A 23,222-nucleotide genomic window follows, 5' to 3' on the forward strand; every position below is an offset into this window, starting at 1 on the left:
GGGGGGTCTGGCTCAGTTAAAAGAGCATGTGACCCTTGATCTGAGGGTCCTGAGTTCAAGCCCCATGCTAGGTGTTGAGATTACTTAAATAAGTAAAACTTAAAAAAAAGAAAAAACTTGAAGGGATTTTTCTCTCTTTCTCTCTTTTTTTTTTATTATAATAATATTTTTTATTATGTAGGAATTTTTTTCTTGAAAAAAAAATGAAAAAATAAGCCCGAGTTTCTTATTTGTTTATATATTATCCGTTAGTGTTATTAATAATAGACACACTATAGTGTTACGTCTTGTGCTATGTTCTGTGATAGGACAGTTAGTATGATCACCTCTGTTTCTGGAGAGCCCACCCTGCAGTGGGGGAGAGAAGACAGACAAAGGAATCATTTAGATGTACTATGAGGGATTCGTTCAGTGTGAGAGGTGAGCGGCTCTTCCTGGACGGAGAGGCGTGTGGGCGCAGGACGTGCCGGCTTCCCTCGGCTGGGGGAGGCTGTAGGTTGCCCAGGACGGAGGTGTGGGGAGGGATTGAGCCCCATGCATTCTGAGAATGATGAAGATTCTAGAGAAACCAGAGATTTCCCTGATTCTGTCTCATCCCATGTCAGATCTCATAGGCACTCACAGGAACTGGTGTCTTTTTCCCTCATTCCATGTGGTTCACGACTTGGCTTGTGGGTATCCTGGTTTTGTACCGATAAGACTAACTTTATTTTGGTGGTTGGCCGCGGCTACTTAGTTTTATGAAAGTTGGATCCAGACATTAGACCCTTGGTCTAAAGTCCCACGTGGCTGGGAGACCCTGGAAGCTTTGCCACCTGGGTTAAGTGACACAACATCATCTGTAGGGTGCAGGGCTGGGTGTTGCAAATTACTCAGCACTCAGTCTCATTCTCTGCGTTCCTTCTATTAACTGGAACCACTTAAAGTGGCCACATGTGTAGGAAAAATGTAATTTCACGGGGCGCAACCTCTGGCCCGGAGGACATCATCGAGAAATGCGGTGGTGGTAAGAAGAGGCGTGCACGTCTGTCCCGACCGTGGGCGTGACCTTGGGCTTATCGCTCTCCCATAGAGAGTGCTTCCTCGATCAGCAGAAGGGAGGCCTGAGGGAGATCCAGGATTTTATGTGGGAGATCTCTCTTCATGGGGATACACCGCTGTCCCTGGGGCCCTTCCCATGCCCTGGCCTCCCTGGGCTCCCCGGGGAATGCTCCCCTTCCACCGAGCCCTTCCTGGACCCCAAAAAACAATGGCTACAATTTCTAGGGGGCACCCAGGTCATACTTGAAGGGCATTTAGCCGGGAATCCATGGTCTTTCCATGTTATTGTTCGAGAGGTCCCAATCCATCAGTATGCTCTTTTAATTTTGTGGGTCGGAATTGTGTTTGGTCTTGGCCCCAGGCAGATGCCAAATTAAAGAACAGTGTGGAGACAGCACGTGAGCGTTAGGAGAGGTCAGAAAAGTAAAAAGCACAGCTACAAAAATTAGAGCGGATTTCCAGGAATCAGTCGCACGCCAGAAATTGCATCAGAAGTGAAACGCCACACCCCGAAACCTTGCCTGTCCCCCAGCAACGTTGTCTGACTGCTTGTGCTCGGTTTCCTTTTCTTGGATGAGCTATGAAGAGCTATCTCGCAGTACGTGTGGTCTGGAGGATTGGAAAAAGGATAAATATCAGAAACGATATTTAGAAAAGAGACAACTAATGGAGGCCTGGGTCTTCTCTACAAATGTGATCTCTGAAGGACACTCAGCCATTAGTTCGTGGGGGGCCTGGGGAGGGCGAGGCAGAGGTGGTGTGGGGCTGGGGATTCTCTGCTGGGGTGGGCCTGGCGATGTTGTCCCCAGAGGACCGGGGGCAATGTCTGGAGGCATGTCTGTTGTCACAACCAGGGCTGTGGTGGGGGGGGGGCTACTGGCATCCAGTGGGTGAAGGCCGGGGTGCTCTTAAGCTCCCTGAAATGCACAGGACAGCCCCCCTGTGCTGGGGGAGGTGCAGAATGTCATGGGTGCTGAGACGGAGCAATGTATCTAGAGGGGGTGGGAGCCCAAGGGGAGAGAGGGACCGAGGAGTGGCAGCCTGTCCAGCACCTGGTGATGGTGCTGAGTGTGGAGGGTCTGTGGGCCAAGGACAGGCTGAGAGCAGAGGGCACTTGGCCTTCACTGGCTGTGTCTCAGAACCGTGGTGGCCCGAGCAGAGGGGTCAGGCGTGGGGGGCAGGCCTGATTTAGCCTCTCCCAGCATGGGGGGAAGGAAGCCAGACTTTCCTGATGTCTGTGTCCCGAGCTGAGGTTGGTGACCTGCCATGTACCTGCTCCCGCGAGGGGGAGGGGCCCTTGGCTGCAGCTGGATGGCCTGGGCCAAGTGTCCGAGAGCAGCCGAGAGAAGTGTGCTATATCGACGGCCATCCCCACAGTGTCTAGGGGAGTGCTAGGAACGCAGGGCAAATAGGTGTTGGATGAATCAAAGCATGGTGATTATACGACTCTGCGCCAAGCTCTCTGCCCTCTGCGTGTCCAGGGGGTGCCCCGTCCATCATGGTGGCACTCATGCTAGGGCCCCAATCCGCCGTCGTCTTGCCTGAGTTAGCAGGGGTGAGCGTGGTCAGGGAGCGCGCCCTGCCGCGGTCATCACTCTCCCTTATCCACACTTGGCCGGGCCCCTGCTAGGAACATCTCATTTACTCCTCAAACAACCGTTGGAGGGAGGTACTAGTTATCCCCATTATACAGGTAGGAAAAGAAAGGCTCGGAGCGGAGTGGAGACATAGCTGGTAAGAGGTGGAGCTGGAAATCTGTCACTCTGCAGTCTGTGATATGCTGCCTGTCCTCGCTAGCAAATACCCAGACTGTGTTAAACAGCAGAGATCGATTCTCTCCTGGTCCTGGAGGCTGGAGGTCCACGATCACGGTGTGGGCAGGGTCAGTTCTTCCCGAGGCCTCTCCTGGCCGTGCAGACGGCCGTGTTCTCTCTGTGTCTTCACATGGTCATCCCACCGTGCGTGTCTGTGTTCTGATGCCCTCTTCCGATAAGGACCCCGTTCATTAGGGCCCAACCTGTGACTCCATGTTACCTTTATCACCCGTCTCAAGATCTCCACAGTCACAAATTCTGAGCTCCTAGGGGTTATGGATTTTGGGAGGACACAGTCCCACATGGAACGTTGCCACTTTCTTTTACCACTTGAACATGGAAATGTGTGGGGCCATCGAAGACCCTCACAAACTCTGTCCTTTGGGTTGTGCGGCCGGTTCTAGAATCGCCGGAAGATGGGAGCCCAAGGGGGGCTGGTTTGCTAATGACTGCATGGACATGGGGCTGGATTCTGCAAAACAGGCCGGAGAGCCCCAGAGAGCAGCCACAGGACCGCTCCTGTGCACCACCTGGCCCTCGGCTCCCACAGGAGCTCTCTCTTGACCCTCATGGCCCGTGAACTCGCTCCCCAGGGCAGGGTCCCACCTGACTTGTCGGTGTCGCCTGCAGAGCCTGGCACAGTGCGCTGGCGAGACGAGGAGGTCTGCACTGAAGTTTGCGGGTCTCCCTTTTCAGGGCCCATTGGAGGAGAAGATACGGTTCAAAGTGCTTTCATAACTTTCCCTAAACTTCGGAGCTAGTGCTGTTCTACTTCCCTGGGCTCCCCGGAGACCTCCTCTGTCAGGGGACCAAGAACATCTTTTTGATTGTGACAGGAGTTTGCTCTGAAGTCGCTGAAACAGACACGAGGCATGTGTATCCGGTGAGTCTGCACCTCAGCGAGTTTCTGGAGACCGAGGGCAACCTGCAGCTGCTGGCGTGGCTGGAGTGGCTGGCATGGCTGCTGGCCGCTCTGGGACAGAGATCCTCACCCAGCGGTGCAGTGTCCCAGGGGTGTGGGCACTCTCCATGGCAGGGCTCCGGGAGCCTGAGAGGAGCAGCCGGCCCACCTGCTGACCGTGGCCACTCTGTGGTCCTCATGGGGATCCCCGCCTCAGACACAGTGTGAGAGCCTTGGTGCCCTGCCTCGACCTCCCCAAAGCCCTGGGGTCAGCTCCTGTGGCTTCTCGCCTCTGTCAGCTCTGCAAGCCTCTAGTTTTTCTTTTGTTAAATATCAGGCTGGTGTTAAAGCTTGTTTCCGGTGCTTGAAGTGATCTTGACATAAGAAATTGCGTTATCTTTTCTTCTTAGTGTTTTTTTCCCACGGCGTGTGTGTTTTTGCTGTTTTCTGAGCATGGCGTCCGTCTGGTTATTTTGCAGTGTGTCGATCAGGGTCCAATCAGAAGGAACAGCAAGGAAGGTTTCATAGGAAAAATTATGACCACAACAAGACCTTAGAGTACCCGGGGGGTGCTTAAGGGTGTGAAGGGATCTCTGAACAATGCAGCATCAGTAGCCCCGAGCCTGGGCCTGGTGGGGGCACCTAGGGAAAGCAGGGACCACCCTAGAAATGGCTTCCCCACCAGGATCAGGGTCCAGACCCCACTGGGAGGAGCACAGCTGTGGCCAGCTCGACGCAGAGGTCCCCAGGGACCCACTGGTGGTGCCTGGATTGGCACTCTGGGTGCAGGGGAAGCCTTCCGTGGGGCCACTCTGCAAAGCTGGACCAAGGCCCGCCGCCCAGGGAGGTCATCATGGGCATGCACCACCCCTGGGAGGGGTGGGTTCGCAAACATCTGCGTGGAGGAAGGAGGGATCCCAGGGACATTAGTTGCTGTCATCCGGGCACTGAGGGGCGTTCCACTAGCTGGAGGCTCTCCTGTGTCTCGTGCCTTCCAGGGTAATGGGCCGTGGTCCGACTCACACCCTCGTTGAGATTTTCTGCTCTGCAGTTTTTTTGAGACAGTTCATAGTAACTTGTTGAAGCATTGGCCGGCTGCTTAAACCAGATCATTCCAACCTCTGATTTATCTCAATATGGGCATCAGTTAATTGCCCTTCTTAATCATGGGGGGATTTTCTTGGTTCTTTGTGGGGTGGGTGATTTTCTTTTTCTTTCTTCCTTCTTTTTTTTTTTTTTTAAACTGTATTTAGTTGCGTGATCTCTACACCCAGCATCGGGCTCGAACTCACGACCCCAAAATCAAGTCACATGCTAGTCAGACGGAGCCAGCCATTGCTTTTCACAATTTATTTTTATCAATCTCTTTCTGCTTTCCTCAAATTTGTTGTATTACTGTGCTGTGTTGACTAATTTTCATTTTTTAATTAGTAACAAACGTATTTGAGTCTGAATTTTGGTTCTCTCCAGTATGTTGTTACAGCTAATGTCTGCATAATTCTGGAGTTATTTGTGATATGTAAAATCTTTAACTTGTTACTTTAAACAGTGTTCACACCAACCTTGGCTAAGAAATTCTAATTTCATAATACACACCTAAATGATTTCTATCGTTTGGGATTTTACTGCATATTCGTTCCAATGAAATTTTCTTGAGTATTTGAAAAGCAAGGGTATGTCCACGTATAGAAGATAAATTAGGGGGACGCCTGGGTGGCTCAGTCGGTTAAGCGTCTGCCTTCAGCTCAGGGCATGATCCCAGGGTCCTGGGATCGACCCCCACATCAGGCTCCTCTGCTATAAGCCTGCTTCTTCCTCTCCCACTCCCCCTGCCTGTGCTCCCTCTCTCGCTGGCTGTCTCTCTCTCTCTCTCTCTCTCTCTCTCTCTGTCAAATAAATAAATAAATAAATCTTAAAAAAAAAAGAAGATAAATTAGGATATCCGAACCAATTTTAATGGCACTACCTGGCTATACAAAAAGATATATATGTTTATAAATATATAAAACACATTACATATGTAAGTATACATATGTATTTGGGGTGTGTGTGTGTTCTCTGTAAATTTAAGATTTCTGGATCTTCTCTTTCGGCTGCATCAGTAACACCACCAACCTCTACGTGTGTGAGTCTGACCGTTGGGGGTGTTAGCTGAGCATTTACTATGGGCCAGGCCTGGCCTCCAGGCATCGGAATAGCCATTTATCTTAGTCTCACCACAGCCGCTACTCCCACTTTTCTCAAAGCTTGAAGCTGACGGTTAAAATAATTTGGGTAAGACCATGCAGCAGATAAGCAGCAGAGCCAAGGTTTTAACCCAAATCAGGGGGCCGTTTTCACAACCTGATTTTTCAAGTACTCTCCGCCTGGTCTTATGAAGGCTTAAGGTCTCCTACTCTTCAGTCTTATCGAATTCCTTCATTATTTCTAGTCCTTTTGACTTCATATATTTTAATGATATGTTCCCGAATCTGTAAATTTTTTTTTAAAGATTTATTTATTTATTTGGCAGAGATAGAGACAGCCAGCGAGAGAGGGAACACAAGCAGGGGGAGTGGGAGAGGAAGAAGCAGGCTCATAGCGGAAGAGCCTGATGTGAGGCTCGATCCCACAACGCCGGGATCACGCCCTGAGCTGAAGGCAGATGCTTAACTGCTGTGCCACCCAGGTGCCCCCCGAATCTGTAAATTTTAATCATGGTAAATCATAATTTTTTTTTCAGAATAAAACAAGCTTTCTTCTGTTTATTCTCTTTGCCACGAATTTTATTTTGGTGGCTGTCACCGTTTCTAGCTATTTCGGTTTTGCTTGATATTTAAATCTTTTGTTTTTAGTTCAGTGTAAAAATCCAGTTGGCCTTTCATAGTGTTGTCTGTGTAATAGATCATAATCCTCGAAGAGAAGAGTTTCGAGGGTGCGTGGGTGACTCGGTTGAGCGTCTGGCTCTTTGTTTTTGCTCAGGTCATGATCTCAGGGTCATGGGATCGAGCCCCACGTCAGGCTCTGTGCTCAGTGGGGCGTCTGCTTGAGATTCTCTCTCCCTCTGTCCCTCCCCCTCCATTCTCTCCCTGTCTCTCAAATAAATAAGTGAATCTTTAAAATTAAAAAAAAAGAGTTTTGTTTATTTTGTTCATAGCTACAATGTTAGCACCTGGACCTGGACCTGGCTTACAGATGTTCAATAAATATAGATACTTATTGGATGACTTAACAAACTGGATCTGAAATCCTTTGAATTGGGTGTTTGAACCTATTCAGAGTTATTGTTGTCATTCTCTGTTCCAGTTTTGAAAATTTATGTTTGTCCTTGTTATCTTTTTTCATCTTTTGCTGTTTTTCTCTCTTCCTTTTTTTTTCTCCCCTAAGATTTTATTTTTAGGGACACCTGGGTGGCTCAGTCAGTTAAGCATCTGCGTTTGGCTTAGGTCATGATCTCCGGGTCCTGGGATCGAGCCTCAAGTCGGGCTCCCTGCTCAGTGAGGAGTCTGCTTCTCCCTCTCCCTCTACCAGCACCTCCCCCTGCTTGTGCTCTCTCTCTTTCTCTGTCAAATAAATAAATAAATAAATCTTAAAACAAAAAGATTTTATTTTTAAGTCATCTCGATACCCAACGTAGGACTCGAACCCATAAACCTGAGATCAAGAGTTGCAGGCTTCATGCCAGGCGCCCTCCCCTCTGTGTTTCAGGGTCGAGCTTACCCTCTTACAGTTAATGCTGAGAGTCCTTCTTTCTCACTGAGGTGGGAGCTCCCGCCTCCCTGCCTGCCTCCCTGCCTGCCCTTTGTCCCCTCTGTCGCCGATGGAGCCTCCGGTTCTATAGATTACCGTCCCATTAGCTGGCATCATAATCATCAACCATTGGGGTTTCTAATTTCAATTATAACCTTCCTATTATAACTTTGTAATTTTCACAGTTATTTATAAGAATTATCATGGGCATTTGGAGTCAACTTAGGACTTTGTTAGTTACTATTTAAAAATCAATTCTTGGCCGCCTGGCCGGCTCTGTCAGTGGAGCACACAACTCTTGATCTCGGGGTTGTGAGTTCGAGCCCCACGTTGGGTGTAGAGATGACTTAAAAATAAATAAACTTTAAAATCAATTCTCTATTTGAATGGTTTCGTGGCTCAGCACCATCCCGAACGTATCAGAGACATATCGTATTGCTGTACTGAGTTAACTCTTGCTCAGGTTGGGTTCCAGGAACTTTTTTAGGAGCGTTCTCAGGTAGCCTGGGTTCTTCCTGCCTGGATAGCTGAAGATGACCAGCACGTAGGAATTCTTGGTTTATACTGTTCGCCTCTCAGAGCTATAGAGCTTGCTTCACCGTCTACTGACCTTTACTTTTGCGAAGAAGCTATCTGAAACATTAAATTTTTTTTCCTTCTTAAGAAGCTTCTTATGAGCCTTCGGATGCATATTCCAATTTCAACCGGAATGTTAGATTTTACGAGGTGTGTTAGACACTAGGCTGCTTTTCATAGGTTTGCCTGTTCTAAGAAAGGCTCTGAAATGTGCGGACTCAGGGATGTTTGTGAGCGATAGTGAGTTTTCTGCCTTCTGTGATTCCTGACTCTGCTCTCGCTCCTTTGCTCCCCACGGCTGGGCTCCCCTGCGTCTGTCCTAGATTGTCTGGTTTCCCCGTGTCTCGTGGCTGTCCTCTGGGGGCCGGGACAGTCCCACTGGTTGGTTCTGCGCAGACATTTGTCCTGTTGCCATTTCCAGAACGCTGCCCATCTGCTGCTGACTGGGTCTGGGGTCAGCGGCCTGGAGGTCAGTCTTCAGGTGGCGGATCTTTAGGCCAGATCGCTGCTTCTGATCACCCCCTTCTCCACCCTCCTTGACTCACTGTGAAAACACAAGGCAAAGATCGTCTACATTTCTCCTCTCTTCATGAAATCGGTTCAGATGCAGACCTTCTTCTTTCCTGATTCGTACGTTGGCCTTGCCTCTTGACCAGAAGGATCATGTCGCAAACCCTAGACATGGACGATGGCGCTCAGCCAGTGCGGGCCAACAACGGCAAGGGTGTGAGTGCGAACGGGCCAGGTTCACTCGAAGGCGGGGGGACAGTGGATTTGGCAGAAGCCCTTCCACACTACTTCGTGCGTCTGACAGCCAGGCCGAGGGCGGAGGGGCTCCAGGTTGGGCTGGGGGAGGGGGCCATGCTTCGAGAGCTCTCCAGCAGTGGCCCAGGGGGACTTCCTGCCCTGTCTTTGGGCTGGAAGAGCACGACTACGGGGAGCATCCTCCCTCTTCTGTGGTGGCTGCTTTTCAGCTCCCGCACTCGCATGACCTGTGCCATTAGGAGGGTCCCCTGGTGACCCCAGGGATATATGGTTGGCCTCCCAGACCCTTGTCTTTTGGGCACGTAGACCATTTTCAGGATTAAAAATATAGTAATGTTGCCGTAGACACTTTCATGGATACCGTTTTATATTTCACTTAAATCCTTTCCGAGGATAGATTTTTGTCTTTCATCTTTAGAAAAAAGGCATGGGCTTTTTTGTGTGTGGGGGTCAGTGACTAGGCCTGTGTTTATGATACCAAACTGTTTTACAAAAATCTGGCCCTCATTTGCTCTGGCAGCAGTGATCAATGATAGAACAGAGGTGGTGTCCTCTGTCTTCAGTAGTGTTGGGTATTGTAGAACACATGCATGGATGTTACCCAGGAATATATATATATATATATTTAAATTTATTTATTTGAGAGAGAGTGAGTGGAAGAGAGAACATGTGCAGGGGGAAAGGCAGAGGGACAGGGAGAAGCAGGCTCCCTGCTGAGCAGGGAGCCCGATGTGGGGCTCGATCCCAGGACCCCAGGATCACGCCCTGAGCCGACAGCCGATGCTGAACCGAATGAGCCCCTGGGCCCCCCCAAGAGCATATTTTTGAGGAGGAAATGTGGGCAAACATGATTTTATGGAGCCAGGGTGTCCTGGGGACATCTGGGGATCCCCACAGTGAGCTCGGTCCTGGGGCTGCCGTGGTGGACGGGTGGATGGGATTTCAGGGAGAGTCTGCAAGAGCGGTCTCGGGACTCACGTCAGAGCGGAGGCCCCTGGAGCCGGTCACCAGGCCTGGGGAGGGGTCGGTGGCCTGCCGGTGGCATTGGCAGATCTGTGCTCTGGTGGTCAGTCATGCACATAAGGCTTCTCTCCCTCTGGTCCCTGCACAGCCCCTAAGAATCTTCCCAAGGCGGCACAGGAGAACTGGAGACATGCCCACATATGCTTTGTTTTGTAGGCAAATTATACTTTCCATTTCATGGACAAGCTGAAGACTTTAACAGAAACACTGCTGAAAATGTCCAGCGTTTTTCAGAGCGGTGGAAGTGGCCAGATGCTCAGCCAACTGCAGGTGAGTGGTGGCTGCCTTCACACCGAGGGCGAGGGCGGTGGGAGCACGTGCGAGGGCACACCTCGAAATTGGAGTGGCCCCTTAAGGACCCCACTGAGCCCGTCAGGTGTGGTTGTCAGTTGATTAATAATATTGACCTAGAGTCGAATGTGTGAGGCAGTTTTGTGAATTGCCAAGGGCTTGATTTGAGCCAGATGTCACTATTATGAGCTTGATGAATACTTTAATAGTATTTGCCTGCTCTTTAAATTCCATTAATGGAGGGGTGCCTAGGTGGCTCAGCCAGTTAAGCGTCTGTCTTCTGCTCAGGTCATGATCCCGGAGTCCTGGGTTTGAGTTCTGCGTCAGGCTCCCTGCTCAGTGGGGAGTCTGCTTCTCCCTCTGCCCCTCCCCCTGCTTGTGCTCACGCTGTCTGTGAAATAAATAAATAAAATCTTTAAAAAAATTCCATAAATGGAGGCACAATTCTGTATCTTAATGCTATTTTGAGTGGTTTGCATACTTTTCAACTGTAGGTCTATTTAAAGGGCCAGTTATCACTCCCTGACATTCTGTATCGACAAGCCAATATATTCCCAAATTCTGGGTATTGTGGTTTAAGATGGCCAACTCCTGCAGAGCCCCACAGCCATGAACTTCAGCACTTTGCAGGACGTGGGCCACATAAAAACCTGGAGCCATTTGTATAACCGGAAGTCCCCTAAAGTCTGATCGCAGAATCATACCTGCCTTTTTATTCTTGTTTGGCCTATTTCTCATGCACCAGACAAGTAGTTCAAGGCAATTCATAGCAGGGCCTCAGGAGCCGGCCTGGCTGGCTTCGATTCCCGGTCTAGCCCAGCAGTGGAGTGAACGCACTGTCCCAGAGCTGTGGCCAGTCTCCCCCGGGGGAGTCCTGTGCTGGGGGTCCCGCAGCTCCTGGCAGTGGGCCTGGCGGGGAGCCGGTGGTCCCAGGCAAACGCAGGTGGCTTCAGAGCCCAGCAGCCATCGGTTCCGTCCTGGTGTTGGAAGGTCTGCGACGCTGGTTCTCAGGGCGGCCCCCACTGCGTGAGCGCGAGGACTGTCGTCCTATTCTTCTTGAACTTGTTTGCTCACGGATTAATTTGTTAATACCAGGATCAGCAGGCTTTTTCTCTAACGGGTCAGATCGTAGATAGCTTAGGCTTTGAGAAAGTCTCTGCTGCGATTAGAAATGACACGCGACACCATGAACAACAAACGGAGAGTCTCCGAAGTCGTGTGAGCACCTGACTGCCCCTCCTCCGGGTCCGCGCAGCTCTGGGGAGAGGTCCTCCCATGAGCTGGCACCACCGGCTGGGCAGGCAGTCATGTTAGAAATGCAATGCCTTCTTCCATCGCCTGAGCGTGTCATCTTCGAGGACAAAGCGTGGTGAGCGGCGCCCCATTTCCCAGCGTGGAGGTCACGATCGGGGAGTGTGACAGCCCTTGGGTGCGTAGCGGCTGTGGCCTGTACTCCAGGCCTGGCTCTTGCTGCCGGACGGAGACGGTTGGGTAGGTGCTTTGCTGCCGCCTGACACCCGGGCTGCCGTTCTGCTCAGTGAAAAGCAAGCGATCTCCTCACGGAGATACGGCCGAGCGTAGATCGATACACAGAAAGTACCCACCCAGTGTCTGGCCCGAGGCGAACGCCCAACGAAAGATACACAAGATTCCAGTAAACTAACAGTGCACACCAGCCAGCGTTTCGTAAGGAAGTCCTGTCATCCATACACGAGCATTGATAGAGTCATCACATCCAGGAGGCAGAGGTGAGAAATCACAGAGCTGAACGCAGGCGATGGACGCCGTTTGAGAATTCCTTATCGGAAGTTCCAAGTTGCGAGGCTGTGTGCTCACACGAAGTCAGGGTCACATGTAAAGATGCTCTAGTGACCCGACAGGTTCCAGAATGAGTCCCTGTTCCGCCAGCCCCCTCCTTGCTTGATCCTGGCTCTGGCCTCAGGGCATCAGGATGTCCCCCTGGGTCTCGTGTGGGCTGCTGGACGTTGCAGCGGGCAGTCGATCAGAAGCGAGCTTTCATTCCAAGCTCCTTGGGGAGCCCTCCTTAGTGAAGACATTGACAAAGGAGAGTCAGAGCCATCAGTATGAAAGAGGGGTCACACAGATCATGATCTGCAAGTTTCTTCCAAAGATGAGATTTGATGGCCACGGGAGTAGAAGTGGGTTCGGAAATCCAGAGCCCCTTCCTCAGTGGTTTGGTGAGACTGACCCCGTCTCTACAACTGGCCTATGGAAGACACAATGGAAAGGGTCTTTTTTTGAAAGCTATCTATTTTATTTTATTTATTTTTTTATTTTTAGAGAGAGGGAAATAGAGCATGCATGAGCAGGAGGGAGGGGCAGAGGGAGAATCTTAAGGCTATTTTATTTTATTTTATCTAAAGTAGGCTTCATGCCCAACATTGGGCTTGAACTCAGGACCCTGAGAGCAAGAGTCACATGCTCTGCTGACTGAGCCAGCCAGGCGCCCCATAAAGGATCTTCTGTAAAGCATTGCCCTCTACTTTTGTTAGAAAATTCTCCTGAAAAGTCACTTATTTCAATCTTTCTTTTCAATATTAGTGCATAATTTCAATGATAATGTAAATTGTCACAATCATTACTTTTGTTTTTCAAGGTGATGTCCTAGTCAACTGTGATCTTGTTATTTGCCATGATTTTTAGAACCTCTTTTACCACGATTCACTTTATGTGTCTTTTTCTTGTATAATGAAACTTCAAATGAAACTAGCAAGTATTATTCAGTAAGAGGAAATGAGATTATTTTTGTTAAGCTGTGTTATTTTCCTTAGGAAGCCCTGAGGAACAAATTTATAAGAAACTTTATAGAAAGCCAGTTGCACATTGATGTTGACAAGCTGACCAAAAAACTCCACACTTATGGTAAGTGGGTGGGCTGTGGGGGTGTAAGTGAGTGGGCCAGTCCATGGGCATGTCCTTGGCTGCCGGTGTCTGTGTATGTGGGTGGGTGTGGCACGGTCCACTTACCGAATGGCCCATCACTGGAGTCCTCATCCTTCCACGTCCAAGTTTCGGGGTGACACTGACAGGTCGCTCTTTCTCTCGGGTTCTGGTTGCTCGTCTGTAAAACTACATAGGCTCCAAAAATTGCTCATACTTGAAGTTTTCTGACTGATCCAGTCAGGGCTTGGGTAGCAAGGAACATAGTCAAAAAGGAAGGCTTCTGATGTGAATGCAAGAATTAATGAGAATTGAAACAATTAATGAGTTCTTGAAACAAATGAATGTTCCTGAGGTCATGGTTGATTGAAAGCAGGTACGTTGCTTTGAAAATGTGGAGCTCAGGTTAGAAAGTTCTATCAATCCACCAATGGTTGTATTGCATCCCCACAGCTAATGCGTGAATTCATTTAGATAGTGCCCAGCCAGGTCCTGAGCACGCAGGAGAGCTGGGTTCTGTGCCAGGATCTGGAGACCCTGCCCACTACCACGTTCAGGGTGCAGATGGCCGTGTTAGGAACGGTGGCGAGGTGGCAAAATTGGGGTGTGGCAGCTGCATCCTGGGGGTGCGCTGGGAGCCCAGCCCAGCTGAGTGGCCGAACAGGAGTAAAGGAAGGTCCCCTGAGGGAAGGGAGGGTTTCTCTGGCTCCTGGTGCTCTGCCCCTGTCCGGGAGGGGCTGGTGGCCGCCTACTACGCAGGGGTTAACGGAGGGCCAGGCATTCACTGCAGGAGACACCATACTCCCCATTTCTGAAAAAAACAAATGTGGGTGAATTTACTGCCTTAGAAAAGTTAATGAATTTAAATTATTTCCCGTTTATGTTATTTCTTAAGTAGGCTCCCTGTGCAGTGTGGAGCCCAGTGTAGGGCTGGAACTCACGACCCTGAGCTCAAGACCTGAGTGGGTCCCTTAATGGACTGAGCCAGCCAGGAGCCCCAAGTTAATGATATTTAAAAATAAATGTCACTGCCTTAAGTCATTTTTCAAGTAATTAAAACATACTTTTGTATGTGTTATAAACCTCCTTTTGAAATTCCCTAGGTAAAGAATTCGCTCACTTTACTCCATGCATCCTTTTAAAATCTCTGGCGAGGGGCACCTGGCTGGCTTTGTCGGAAAAGTGCGCCACTCTTGATCGCAAGGGTTGTGAGTTCGAGTCCCACATTGGGTGTGGAGATTATGTAAAAAATAAAATAAAATAAAATAAAATAGCTAACAAGGTCATCCATTTCTCTACATTAGAACCAGCCTCAGGAGACTGGGGCAAAAAGGAGCATTTGAAAGTAATTTGTAGCAATTTCTGGGAATGTTTGTCCCCTCAAGCTCTTGATTTCCTTCCTTAAGTTTTTTAAAGTAATCATTTGCTTGTTACAAAAGCAATTTATGCCTGTTGCGGAAATATTAGGAAGTACAAAGGAACCAGAAAAAAAATCTACCCATAACCTCATCGTGAGAGACAGCCTGGGGTTCCTTTTTCAGATGGATTTGGAAGGCTCACGTGAGCGTGGGTACGTGTATTTTCACAAAAATGATCACACTGTTCATATTATTTTGCGAACTGCTCATAAATGGATTCTGGGGGCGCCTGTGGGGCATGGTTGGTTAAGCGTCTGACTCTTGGTTTTGGCTCAGGTCATGATCTCAGGGTTGTAAGATCAAGCCCCGAGTGCGACTCCATGCCCAGCGGGGAGTCTGCTTGGGATTCTCTCCCTTTGCCTCTGCCCCTCCTGGTTGTGCTGTCTCCCTCTCTTTCTCTAAAAATAAAATAAATAAATCTTAAAAAAAATAAAGAAAGAAATGGATTCTGTTGCAAAGATTTGTCATGTCCTTCAGGAGTGCCTGTTACTAAAAGTCTGCTGTCTGGTCCCCTTCCACGGCCACCCTCTAGCACGGACCCACTTTAAACTTTTTAGTTGTTTCTTGCGCATTGTATCTTTATATCATTGCACGATGCATTATGTATCATTATATCTTTACATAGGAGTTAATCTGTTTCCCGCTCTGAGAGATGCAGCCTTGCTCTCCCTCCTTGGCCCCATCGCTCCCCTGCGGTGCTGTGACCCTTTTCCTTATGTCCACATCATGACCAGATAAATACGGTTCGGTGCAGAGCCAGGTTACAGGTTATAATGAAACTTCACTTTTCACAGTGTTTCCTTCTTTCTGGAGTTTCTGTTCTCTTGGCTCCCCATTTCCCCTGCCCTCTATGCCAGCGTGCCACCTTTCCTGGTGGTGGGGGGGATCCCACTGTCCGTGTGGGCAGACAGCTGCTGGGCTGCCCTCTGCCCCTGGGGCCTGGCAGGTGCCTCTCACCATCACCCCTAAGCACTCCCAGGAATTACCTGCTCTGTTCTCCCAGGTGGGACACCGAGTGTCCTGGGTTCTTCGTCCTCCGCATTCTGTTTTATGATCATGTTTTGTTCGTCGATACCCAAAAATGTCCATGTGAGAAGGGGTGCACGAGAGAAATATTTCCCGAGCAATTTTACTCAGTAAATTCACTGTTATCTGAAGGGTGTGTGGGAATATTCCCAATTTCACTGATACATTTTGATTTGTCTTCCTCTCTCTCTCTCTCTCTCTCTCCCTCCCTCTTCTGACTTTTATTTTTTTGATCACTCTTATCAGAGGGTCATCAATTTTATTCGTTTTTTTTTTAATAAAACAAACGTTTGGCTTTTGTGATAATTTTGTTTTCTATTTCATTGACTTCTGACTTTTTTGCTTGTGTCATGTTTTGTTTCTGCTTCTATCCTTTCTCTCTCTCTGGTTTGTCACTTTTTTTTTTTTTTGGTAACTTCCTGCAAGAGACTTAGAGCTGTGATTTCCACCTTCTTTTTCTTTTCTTGTATGTACATATACATGCTTACGATCACACGCTTCCCTCCGGACATTGCCTCACTGCCTCTCACACGTTTTGATATGTTCTGTTTTCATTAGCATTCAGTGAAGTGTAGTTGTTTTTGATCCTGGGGTTGTTTGAAAGTTTATAGCTTACTTTCTAAATATCTGTGATTTCCCATTTATTATTTATTTTTAAGATTTTATTTATTTATTTGTCAGAGAGAGAAAGCAGAAGAGGGGGGGTGTGGAGCGGCAGGTAGATGGAGAAGCAAGCTCCCCACTGAGCTCCCCACTGAGCAGGGAGCCCGATGTGGGACTCGATCCCAGGACCTTGGGATCATGACCTGGGCCGAAGGCAGGTGCTTAACCGACTGAGCCACCCGGGCGCCCCCTTACTGATTTTTTTGTTTGCTCATTCTATCAGTTATTAACAGGTGTGTGTTGAAATTTCCATTGGGATTGCGGACTTGTCTGTTTCTCCTTATGTCCTGTCAATGTAGGGTTTATCCGGTTTGAAGCTGTATTTTGTTTTTTATTGCTAACATGTTAGATATTTATATTTTCTTCTGTCAGCTTAGTTTAGGGTTTCTGGGTGAGTCTGCTGGTAATGTCTGTGGTCAGGTGGGGCCTGTTATTATATTCCATTTTCAGCTGAGACAGCATTTCGTCTGTGGGGTCGGGTATGGGGGGTTTGCTGGCCCGGTTCCCTGCCGAAGTGAAGCTCTAGGAAGAGCTCCACCTTGTCTGAATCTCTGGTCCCGCTTCCTGGGGGGTCGGGCCTGGTATTCGATTCCGTAGTGGATGGGGCTGTGAATCAGCTTCCCTGCCTGGCAGGCCATCAGGACAGGGCCAGAGCCTGCACAGCTCATTGTGTGGGGACCCGAATCGGGCCAGAGTATGCCCTGAGTTCCCTGCTCTGCGGACAGGAGAAGCCGTGGGCTGTGCTCTCTGCTCAGCCGTATACAGGGCTGTCAAGTGGGCTTCCCGTGCGCGCTGGTTCGGGTCCCTGGTGAGACAGGCTGCAGCCGTGTTCAGCCATGGGCAGGACTTCAAATTAGATCCTTGGCTTGGGCGCAGTGGGAGAAGCAGCTCTAAAGCTGCTAAAGGTCTTTGCCCTTTCAGATTTTCTTTTTTTAATTCATTTATTTGAGAAAGAGCGAGAGCAGGAGCAGGGGAGAGGGACAGAGGGAGAGGGAGAAGCAGACACCCGGCTGAGCAGGGAGCCCGATGCGGGACTTGATCTCAGGACCCCAGGATTATAACCTGAGCCGAAGGCAGGCACTTCACCGACTGAGCCAACCAAGCGCCCCTTGTTTGTCTTAACTCGAGGCAGCCGCATGCATCTCAAATCCCCTGACCAAACGAGGCTGCTGGCTTCATTCTGCAAACTGCTGGCTCTGTCTGTCTTGTCAGCTTGAGTGTTGATGGGCCACCTGGCTCTGGTCACATGGGGCCAGAAGACAGTGTCCACAGCAGGTGGGGCATTGGCCCTGCTCCCCTGCCTGGGCAGGAGCAGGACTGGCCACTCCGGGCAATACTCCTGGTTTCCTAAACACGCTCTCTGATGGGGAAGGGCTGGGACACATAGAGTCACAGAGTAAACTTGGTGCATCACCCAAAAGCACCACATTTGCTTCAACATTTGTTGGAAATGAGACATAATTTTATAGGAAAATAAAAGGAAGAGGCTAGAATATAACATTTCCCTGGAAAAAAAAGTCATTCGTTTCACAAAATTTTCTTCTTGTAAGGGCTGTTCTTGGATTCTGCCTTCTCCCTGCATTCATCCCTCAGCCGCTGTCTTTCTCCTGTGCTAGGGGTCCACGTGTGGGAATGCCCGAGAAGGGCTGCATGGCTCTGCTCAGCTGAGCTGTGCACGTTGGAGTCGCCAGGGTGACTGGACGAGGAAAAATGCAGAATTTCTGGCCTCAGCTCTGCCCCTGCATCAACCGAGCCAGCCAGCTGTGCAGAGCCTGGCATCTGTGTCTCTGTAGCTGATAAATGGGGTGCTGAGCTCTTCGTCTCGGTTGGGGTGGAGGTGGGGGTTGGCGATCTGGATGTCTGAGCTGGTATCTGATAAGCCGATATCTGATAGGATCAGGGCAGCACATTCAGTCTGTGCCTCTACTGGAGACCGATTTTCTCTAACATATTAATCACCACGGTATTAGGACACACTGATCGAGGGCTCCGCATGCTGCGGACGCTGTGAATGCCAGGAGGCTTACCGGCATTATTTCATGTAATCTTTAGAAAAATACCATGGAGCAGATTATCATCATCCCTGTTCCATAAGGGAGAAATGTAGGGTCTCCGGGCTAAACAGACACAGCTGGTACACAGGGAGTGGGGGTGGGTACCCCCATCTGGCCCCTGACCACGAGGCCCCGTACACTGCACCCCAACAGTAGGCCTGCCGTGTCTCCATCTCTACAGCAGATGTGGTCTGAACTGAGAGGCTCTCCTTAAACAAACTGCCCGGGGCCTCTCGTCCAGTGGAGAGGGGCCGGCCCCGTGAAAGCAGGCCCGTGTCTTGGCCTGAGGTCGAGAAATGGCAGAGTATCAGCCCCTGCTTTGAGAAGCAGTGAGTGATGGAGGTCGAGAAGCTGCTCTGCTAGCTGGGGGATCCTGCCCAGGCCAGCTTCTCCCTGTCGTTCGGAGCCTTACTGTTTCAGCCGTCTGGATGGGGTGGAAGAAACAGTTCTCTCCTCACCACGGAAAGAGTGGAGGCCTGGACACTTGAATGGATTTTTCTATGTGCCTCAGGATGACAGGGACAGACCTTGACGTAGTTCCTTATTGGCCCCATGCTGCCTTTCAGAGATGGGTCCAATGCCAAGCGGGCATAGCCCAGACTGGATCTGGAAACCAGGAAGCCAGCGGGAGAGAGAGCAGCAGGCAGACCAGCAAGGGAGGGAAGTGACAACCCAGAGGCAGCCCCAGGGGCGGCCGATACTGTGCTGTGCTGGGGCACCCCAGGAGTGGGCACAGGGGAAGGCCAGCCATCACCTGGGGGGCTAGAGCGTGGGGGACATCGAGAGGTGGGGAAGGGCTAGTGGGGAGCAGTGCCCCTGCACAGAGGACAGGCAGGAATGACACAATGGGCAGCAAGTGACAGGGCCCACAGGCAAGAGTCTGTCTGGGATCATGGAGGGAAGGAGTAAGTCTAGGACACCAGGAATTCCGTGCATAGTGCACTTCTGTATGGGACATTGGAGGCTCACTCTGGATCTCGGTGTGTGCCTGCCAGAGTGTGGGCTTGGGACCGCTGGGGCCAGCAGCCCTCGTCCCGCAGGGAGTGTGCTCACCCTTGATGCGGCAGGTGGCTGAGTGCCCACGGAGATGCCCTGGGGGCCGCGGCATCATGCAGCTCACTGAATAACCAGTGGGATTTGCTGCGTAGTGAATAGACTTCACTCCTTTAAGAACAAAATAACACGTAACTAGAATGTGGGCCATTCAACACGTGCCGAAAAGCATACGACATACTTCCGTTGTAAAGCCTGAAAATCGGGTGCACTCAATGCCCTTTCTTAGAAGATTCTCATCATGCTTCCGTTTCTTGATGTTTCCCAGTGGCTGGTCCTGTTCAGTCTGACAGATTTGGGGTTGGGCAAGGGCTCATTGTAGCTCATCCTTTGAGGGCTTTTGGAGAGGACGATGTGGCCAGAAGCTGGTGTCCATCTGCCCAGGGATTGTCCCTGTGGCTGAGGGAAGGGCCACTAAGCTGTGTAAGAGCTGCCCTTATACTGTCCTATATCTACACGGTTTTATGATTTGCTGTGTGTTTTTGTGTGTGTTGTGGGTGTGTAAAAACACGTTGCTATGTCTCCACATGTGTTTACCCCTTCTTCCTTATGAAGTCCCGAGCAATCTAGTCTCTGGGGGTCTCCTAAGGAGCGAGGCCGAGGGGGGACGGGGTGTCCCACCCCAGTGGACTGCAAGCGCATTGCCCCAGCCCATGGTAATGCCGTGTCATCAGCAACCCTGGCGGGTCTGATGGCATCTCCCTGTCATTCTGAGCATGTCTGTAATTGCTTCCCTCCCTGAGCTGGGCTCTTGTGTTCTTCCCATGCCACCCTACTCTGCATCGTTTGGTTTTCCCACGTCTCTCTGTCCTGTGGCCCAGCTCCTCCTTGAAGCCAGAGCTCACGTACCGAGTCCTCCTCCGTGTTCTGTCCTGACGAAGGTGCCCGCTTTACTTGCTGGCTCTATTTCCATTTCAAATGCACAAGCCTGGGCAGAGTGCACCAGGATCGGATTTCCTCAGTGGCAACGCTCCTTGATCCCAGATCACTGTCTCTGTGAAGTTAATGTGACAAAGTGAGCAGCTCTCACAAAATGCTCGCTGCGTCGGTGAAGGCCTGTTTTCTGGAATTCCTTGGCACTGGGTTGGAACACTAACATTGTTTTTGCCGGGTTCTGGTGCGAGGCCTTGCGTGCTGCTCGCAGGCTTGCCTCCGGTGGCTCCCTCTGTGTGTCGCCAGCTGCCTGGCATCCCTGGGCCGCAGGCTCACCCTCTGTGCCTCCACAGCTATTCATTCCCGTGTACGGATCAGCATCATGGGACTGCATTCGGAGCGGAGTCGGGGCACCTGGCTGGCTCAGTCGGTGGAGCCTGAGACCCTTGATCTCGGGGTCATGAATTCGAGCCCCACCTTGGGCTTGGAGCCTACTTAAAACAAAAACAAAAACAAAAACAAAAACAAAACCCAAAAGGCAGAGTTGATACTCAGCCAATAAGTAGCACGTTTTGCATATGAACAAAGGGTGACTCCCGAAGGGAATTTTTTTCATCTCTGGGCTGAAAGTTGTAACATCTTGTCCCACTTACTGTCCTCAGGAGGGAAGCTGGACAAGATGTTCGCTCACGGGGGCGCCGGACGCATCCACTTCCTGGGCCGCGTCTTGGTGAACCTCTCATCCTGCGTGGTGCTGGACCGCTTCCAGGCGCTGGAGTCTGTCGCCAGCCTGGAGGCAAAAGCCCGCGAGCTCATGCGGCAGAACAGCTTCTTGGCCAGTAAGTATTCCGTGACAACATGCGCTCCGGCAGGCGCCGGCTCCGGTGGCCTTGCCATTTTGCGTATTTCTCCCTGAACGTGTGTGCCAGTGGCTCAGAACGAAAAGACCTCCCTTCCGGATAAAATGAAACCAAGCAGAAAGCCTCACCGTGAGGACGTGCGTTTTGACGGTCTGTGTCTCAGATCCCGGCCCCACGCCATTCACGGCACCTGTTTTTGGTAGTTTACAGTGTTGTTTTATAGTTCAATCTCACATGATAAATTATAGCTTTCCTGATTAAAACTATGCTGTGATTCCCTCGTCACTTTGACTTTTCTCATGGCACCTTGACGTCCTGGGGGTGTGGGCTGGGGGGAGACAATGGCCAGTTCGACTTCATTCAAGCAGGCTCATTTGTTCAGGATGCGTGTGATGCGTTCTTGTGTCTTGAACGAACATCACTTAATTTTTTTATTTGGGTTTGTATGAGTTTGCTGAGGGCTGCCGTGACACGGGACAACAGACCAAGTGGCTTCAATGACAGAAATCGGTTTTCACGGCTCTGGCTGGAAGTCTGAGATCCAGGTGTCAGCAGGGTGGGCTCCTTCCGAGGCTGTGAGGGGAAGGCACTCCAGCCTCCCCTCGGCATGTGGATGGCCGCCTTCTCCTGGGTCTCTTACTGTGTTGGCTCTGTGCGTGTGTGGGTCCACATTTCCCCTGTCCGAGGACACCAGTCCTAGCGAATGAGAGCCCACCCTAAAGACCTCCTTCTCACTTGACTACCGCTGTGAGGACACGAGCTCACATTCTGATCTGCTGGGGGTAAGGATGTGCACATGTGAACCTCGGGAGGGTCCCGTTCCACCCCCAACAGGCATTGTGTACGAAATTCAGAGAATTCATGTGCCAGAACGGAGTCCCTATGTTCACATTTTGAATGATCGTTATATGCAACTAATGAATCATTGAGCATTATATCAAAAACTAATTACGTACTATATATTGGCTAATTGAATTTAAATTAAAAAAATGAATGATCAATAACCCCAAAGACACCAGTTCCTTGCTGGAAATTGAAATCTAGCTGACGCACAGTACGTCAGTATGATGTGACAACTCTATGTCCCGCCATGCTCACTGTAGGTGACGAGCGACCCTCTGTCACCATACCGTTGACCTTCTTCCCTGTGCTGTTCCTTCCATCCTCTGACCTCCTCCTCCCACGACCTCAAGCCTGCACCTCCCATGCCTCATTCTCACGATGCATCTATAATCCCAGAAAAGGAAAGCCTGATTATTTGAGCAGCTGGGTGTCATTTTTGAAGTCCTAGAAAAATGCAGAAGAAATCATTTTGTTACAGATTTTTTGGTAGATTGTTTTATTGCAAAAAATTGATGACATGCGGTATGGGTTTCTATGCCAGTGCCTGCCTGCCCAACGCTGAGAGTCAGCACTACCTCCCCGGGGCACGGCCGCGTCCCCGAGCTGGGGTTGGGCTGAGTCTCAGGGCCCGTCCAGCTTCTCTGGGCCTGTGCGCTGGCTCTGGGTGAGCTACCCTCAGGGTGTGATGACCCCCGTCTTCCCTTTTCTGCTGGCAGGTATCATATTCAACACTTCACTGGCTGGCAGGAACTTGGGGGCACGGTCTCTGCAGCTGCCACCCCATGTCACCTACACCATCCGCACCAGCGTCTTATATAGCATGAGGACGGATTTGGTGAAAAACCCTTTCTGGAAGTTTCATCCTCAGAGCCTCCCAGCCGACGGGTTCAAGTACAACTACATCTTTGTCCCTTTGCAAGACATGATCGAAAGAGCCATCATCTCGGTGCAGACTGGGAAGGAGGCAGTGGAGCCGGCCGCGCAGACGCAGGCCATCCCGTACCCGTGCCACACCAGGGACCTGTGAGTAGGCGTCACGCAGCCACCTCCCCAACGTGCCCACTTTACAGCGAGATGCGCTTTGCGTAGAGAAAGTCTTGGAGCTTCTCTGTAGTCTTTCCAAAGGGCGTTTCAGGAAAGTCCATTCCCCTGTCTAATTGTTTTAAGGTTGACTTTGTACACCCGGGCCATCCAGACACAGGAGTGATTGTTGAGATAACGGGATCATGCGGGACTTTAAATTTGACACCAGACATCCTAGCTTTAAAGACCCTTCAGAACGAGTTTGAACAGTATTCACAGGGGTTTTGCGTGTCCGACTCCCGATGTCACCCATCTGAGCCAGGGAAACAGAAGGAGGTCACTTCTTCTTTAGTGCCAATCCTGAAAAG

The 23,222-nt window shown here is 50.3% G+C and overlaps 1 protein-coding gene across 3 annotated transcripts in view; it reads left to right on the plus strand.

Annotated features, from left to right (window-relative positions):
• The window catches only part of ABCA13 (ATP binding cassette subfamily A member 13), a 384,829-nt gene that overhangs the window by 122,800 nt on the left and 238,807 nt on the right, over nt 1-23,222 (plus strand). For all 3 annotated transcript variants that reach the window (XM_034665342.1, XM_034665320.1, XM_034665331.1), the window contains 4 exons: nt 10,006-10,119; nt 12,933-13,023; nt 20,791-20,967; nt 22,548-22,854. In XM_034665342.1, the coding sequence (XP_034521233.1) occupies nt 10,006-10,119; nt 12,933-13,023; nt 20,791-20,967; nt 22,548-22,854 (689 nt within the window). The remainder of the gene's footprint in view (nt 1-10,005; nt 10,120-12,932; nt 13,024-20,790; nt 20,968-22,547; nt 22,855-23,222) is intronic.

The sequence above is a fragment of the Ailuropoda melanoleuca genome, chromosome 1, assembly GCF_002007445.2.
Source record: "Ailuropoda melanoleuca isolate Jingjing chromosome 1, ASM200744v2, whole genome shotgun sequence".
In the NCBI taxonomy this organism is placed as follows: domain Eukaryota; kingdom Metazoa; phylum Chordata; class Mammalia; order Carnivora; family Ursidae; genus Ailuropoda; species Ailuropoda melanoleuca.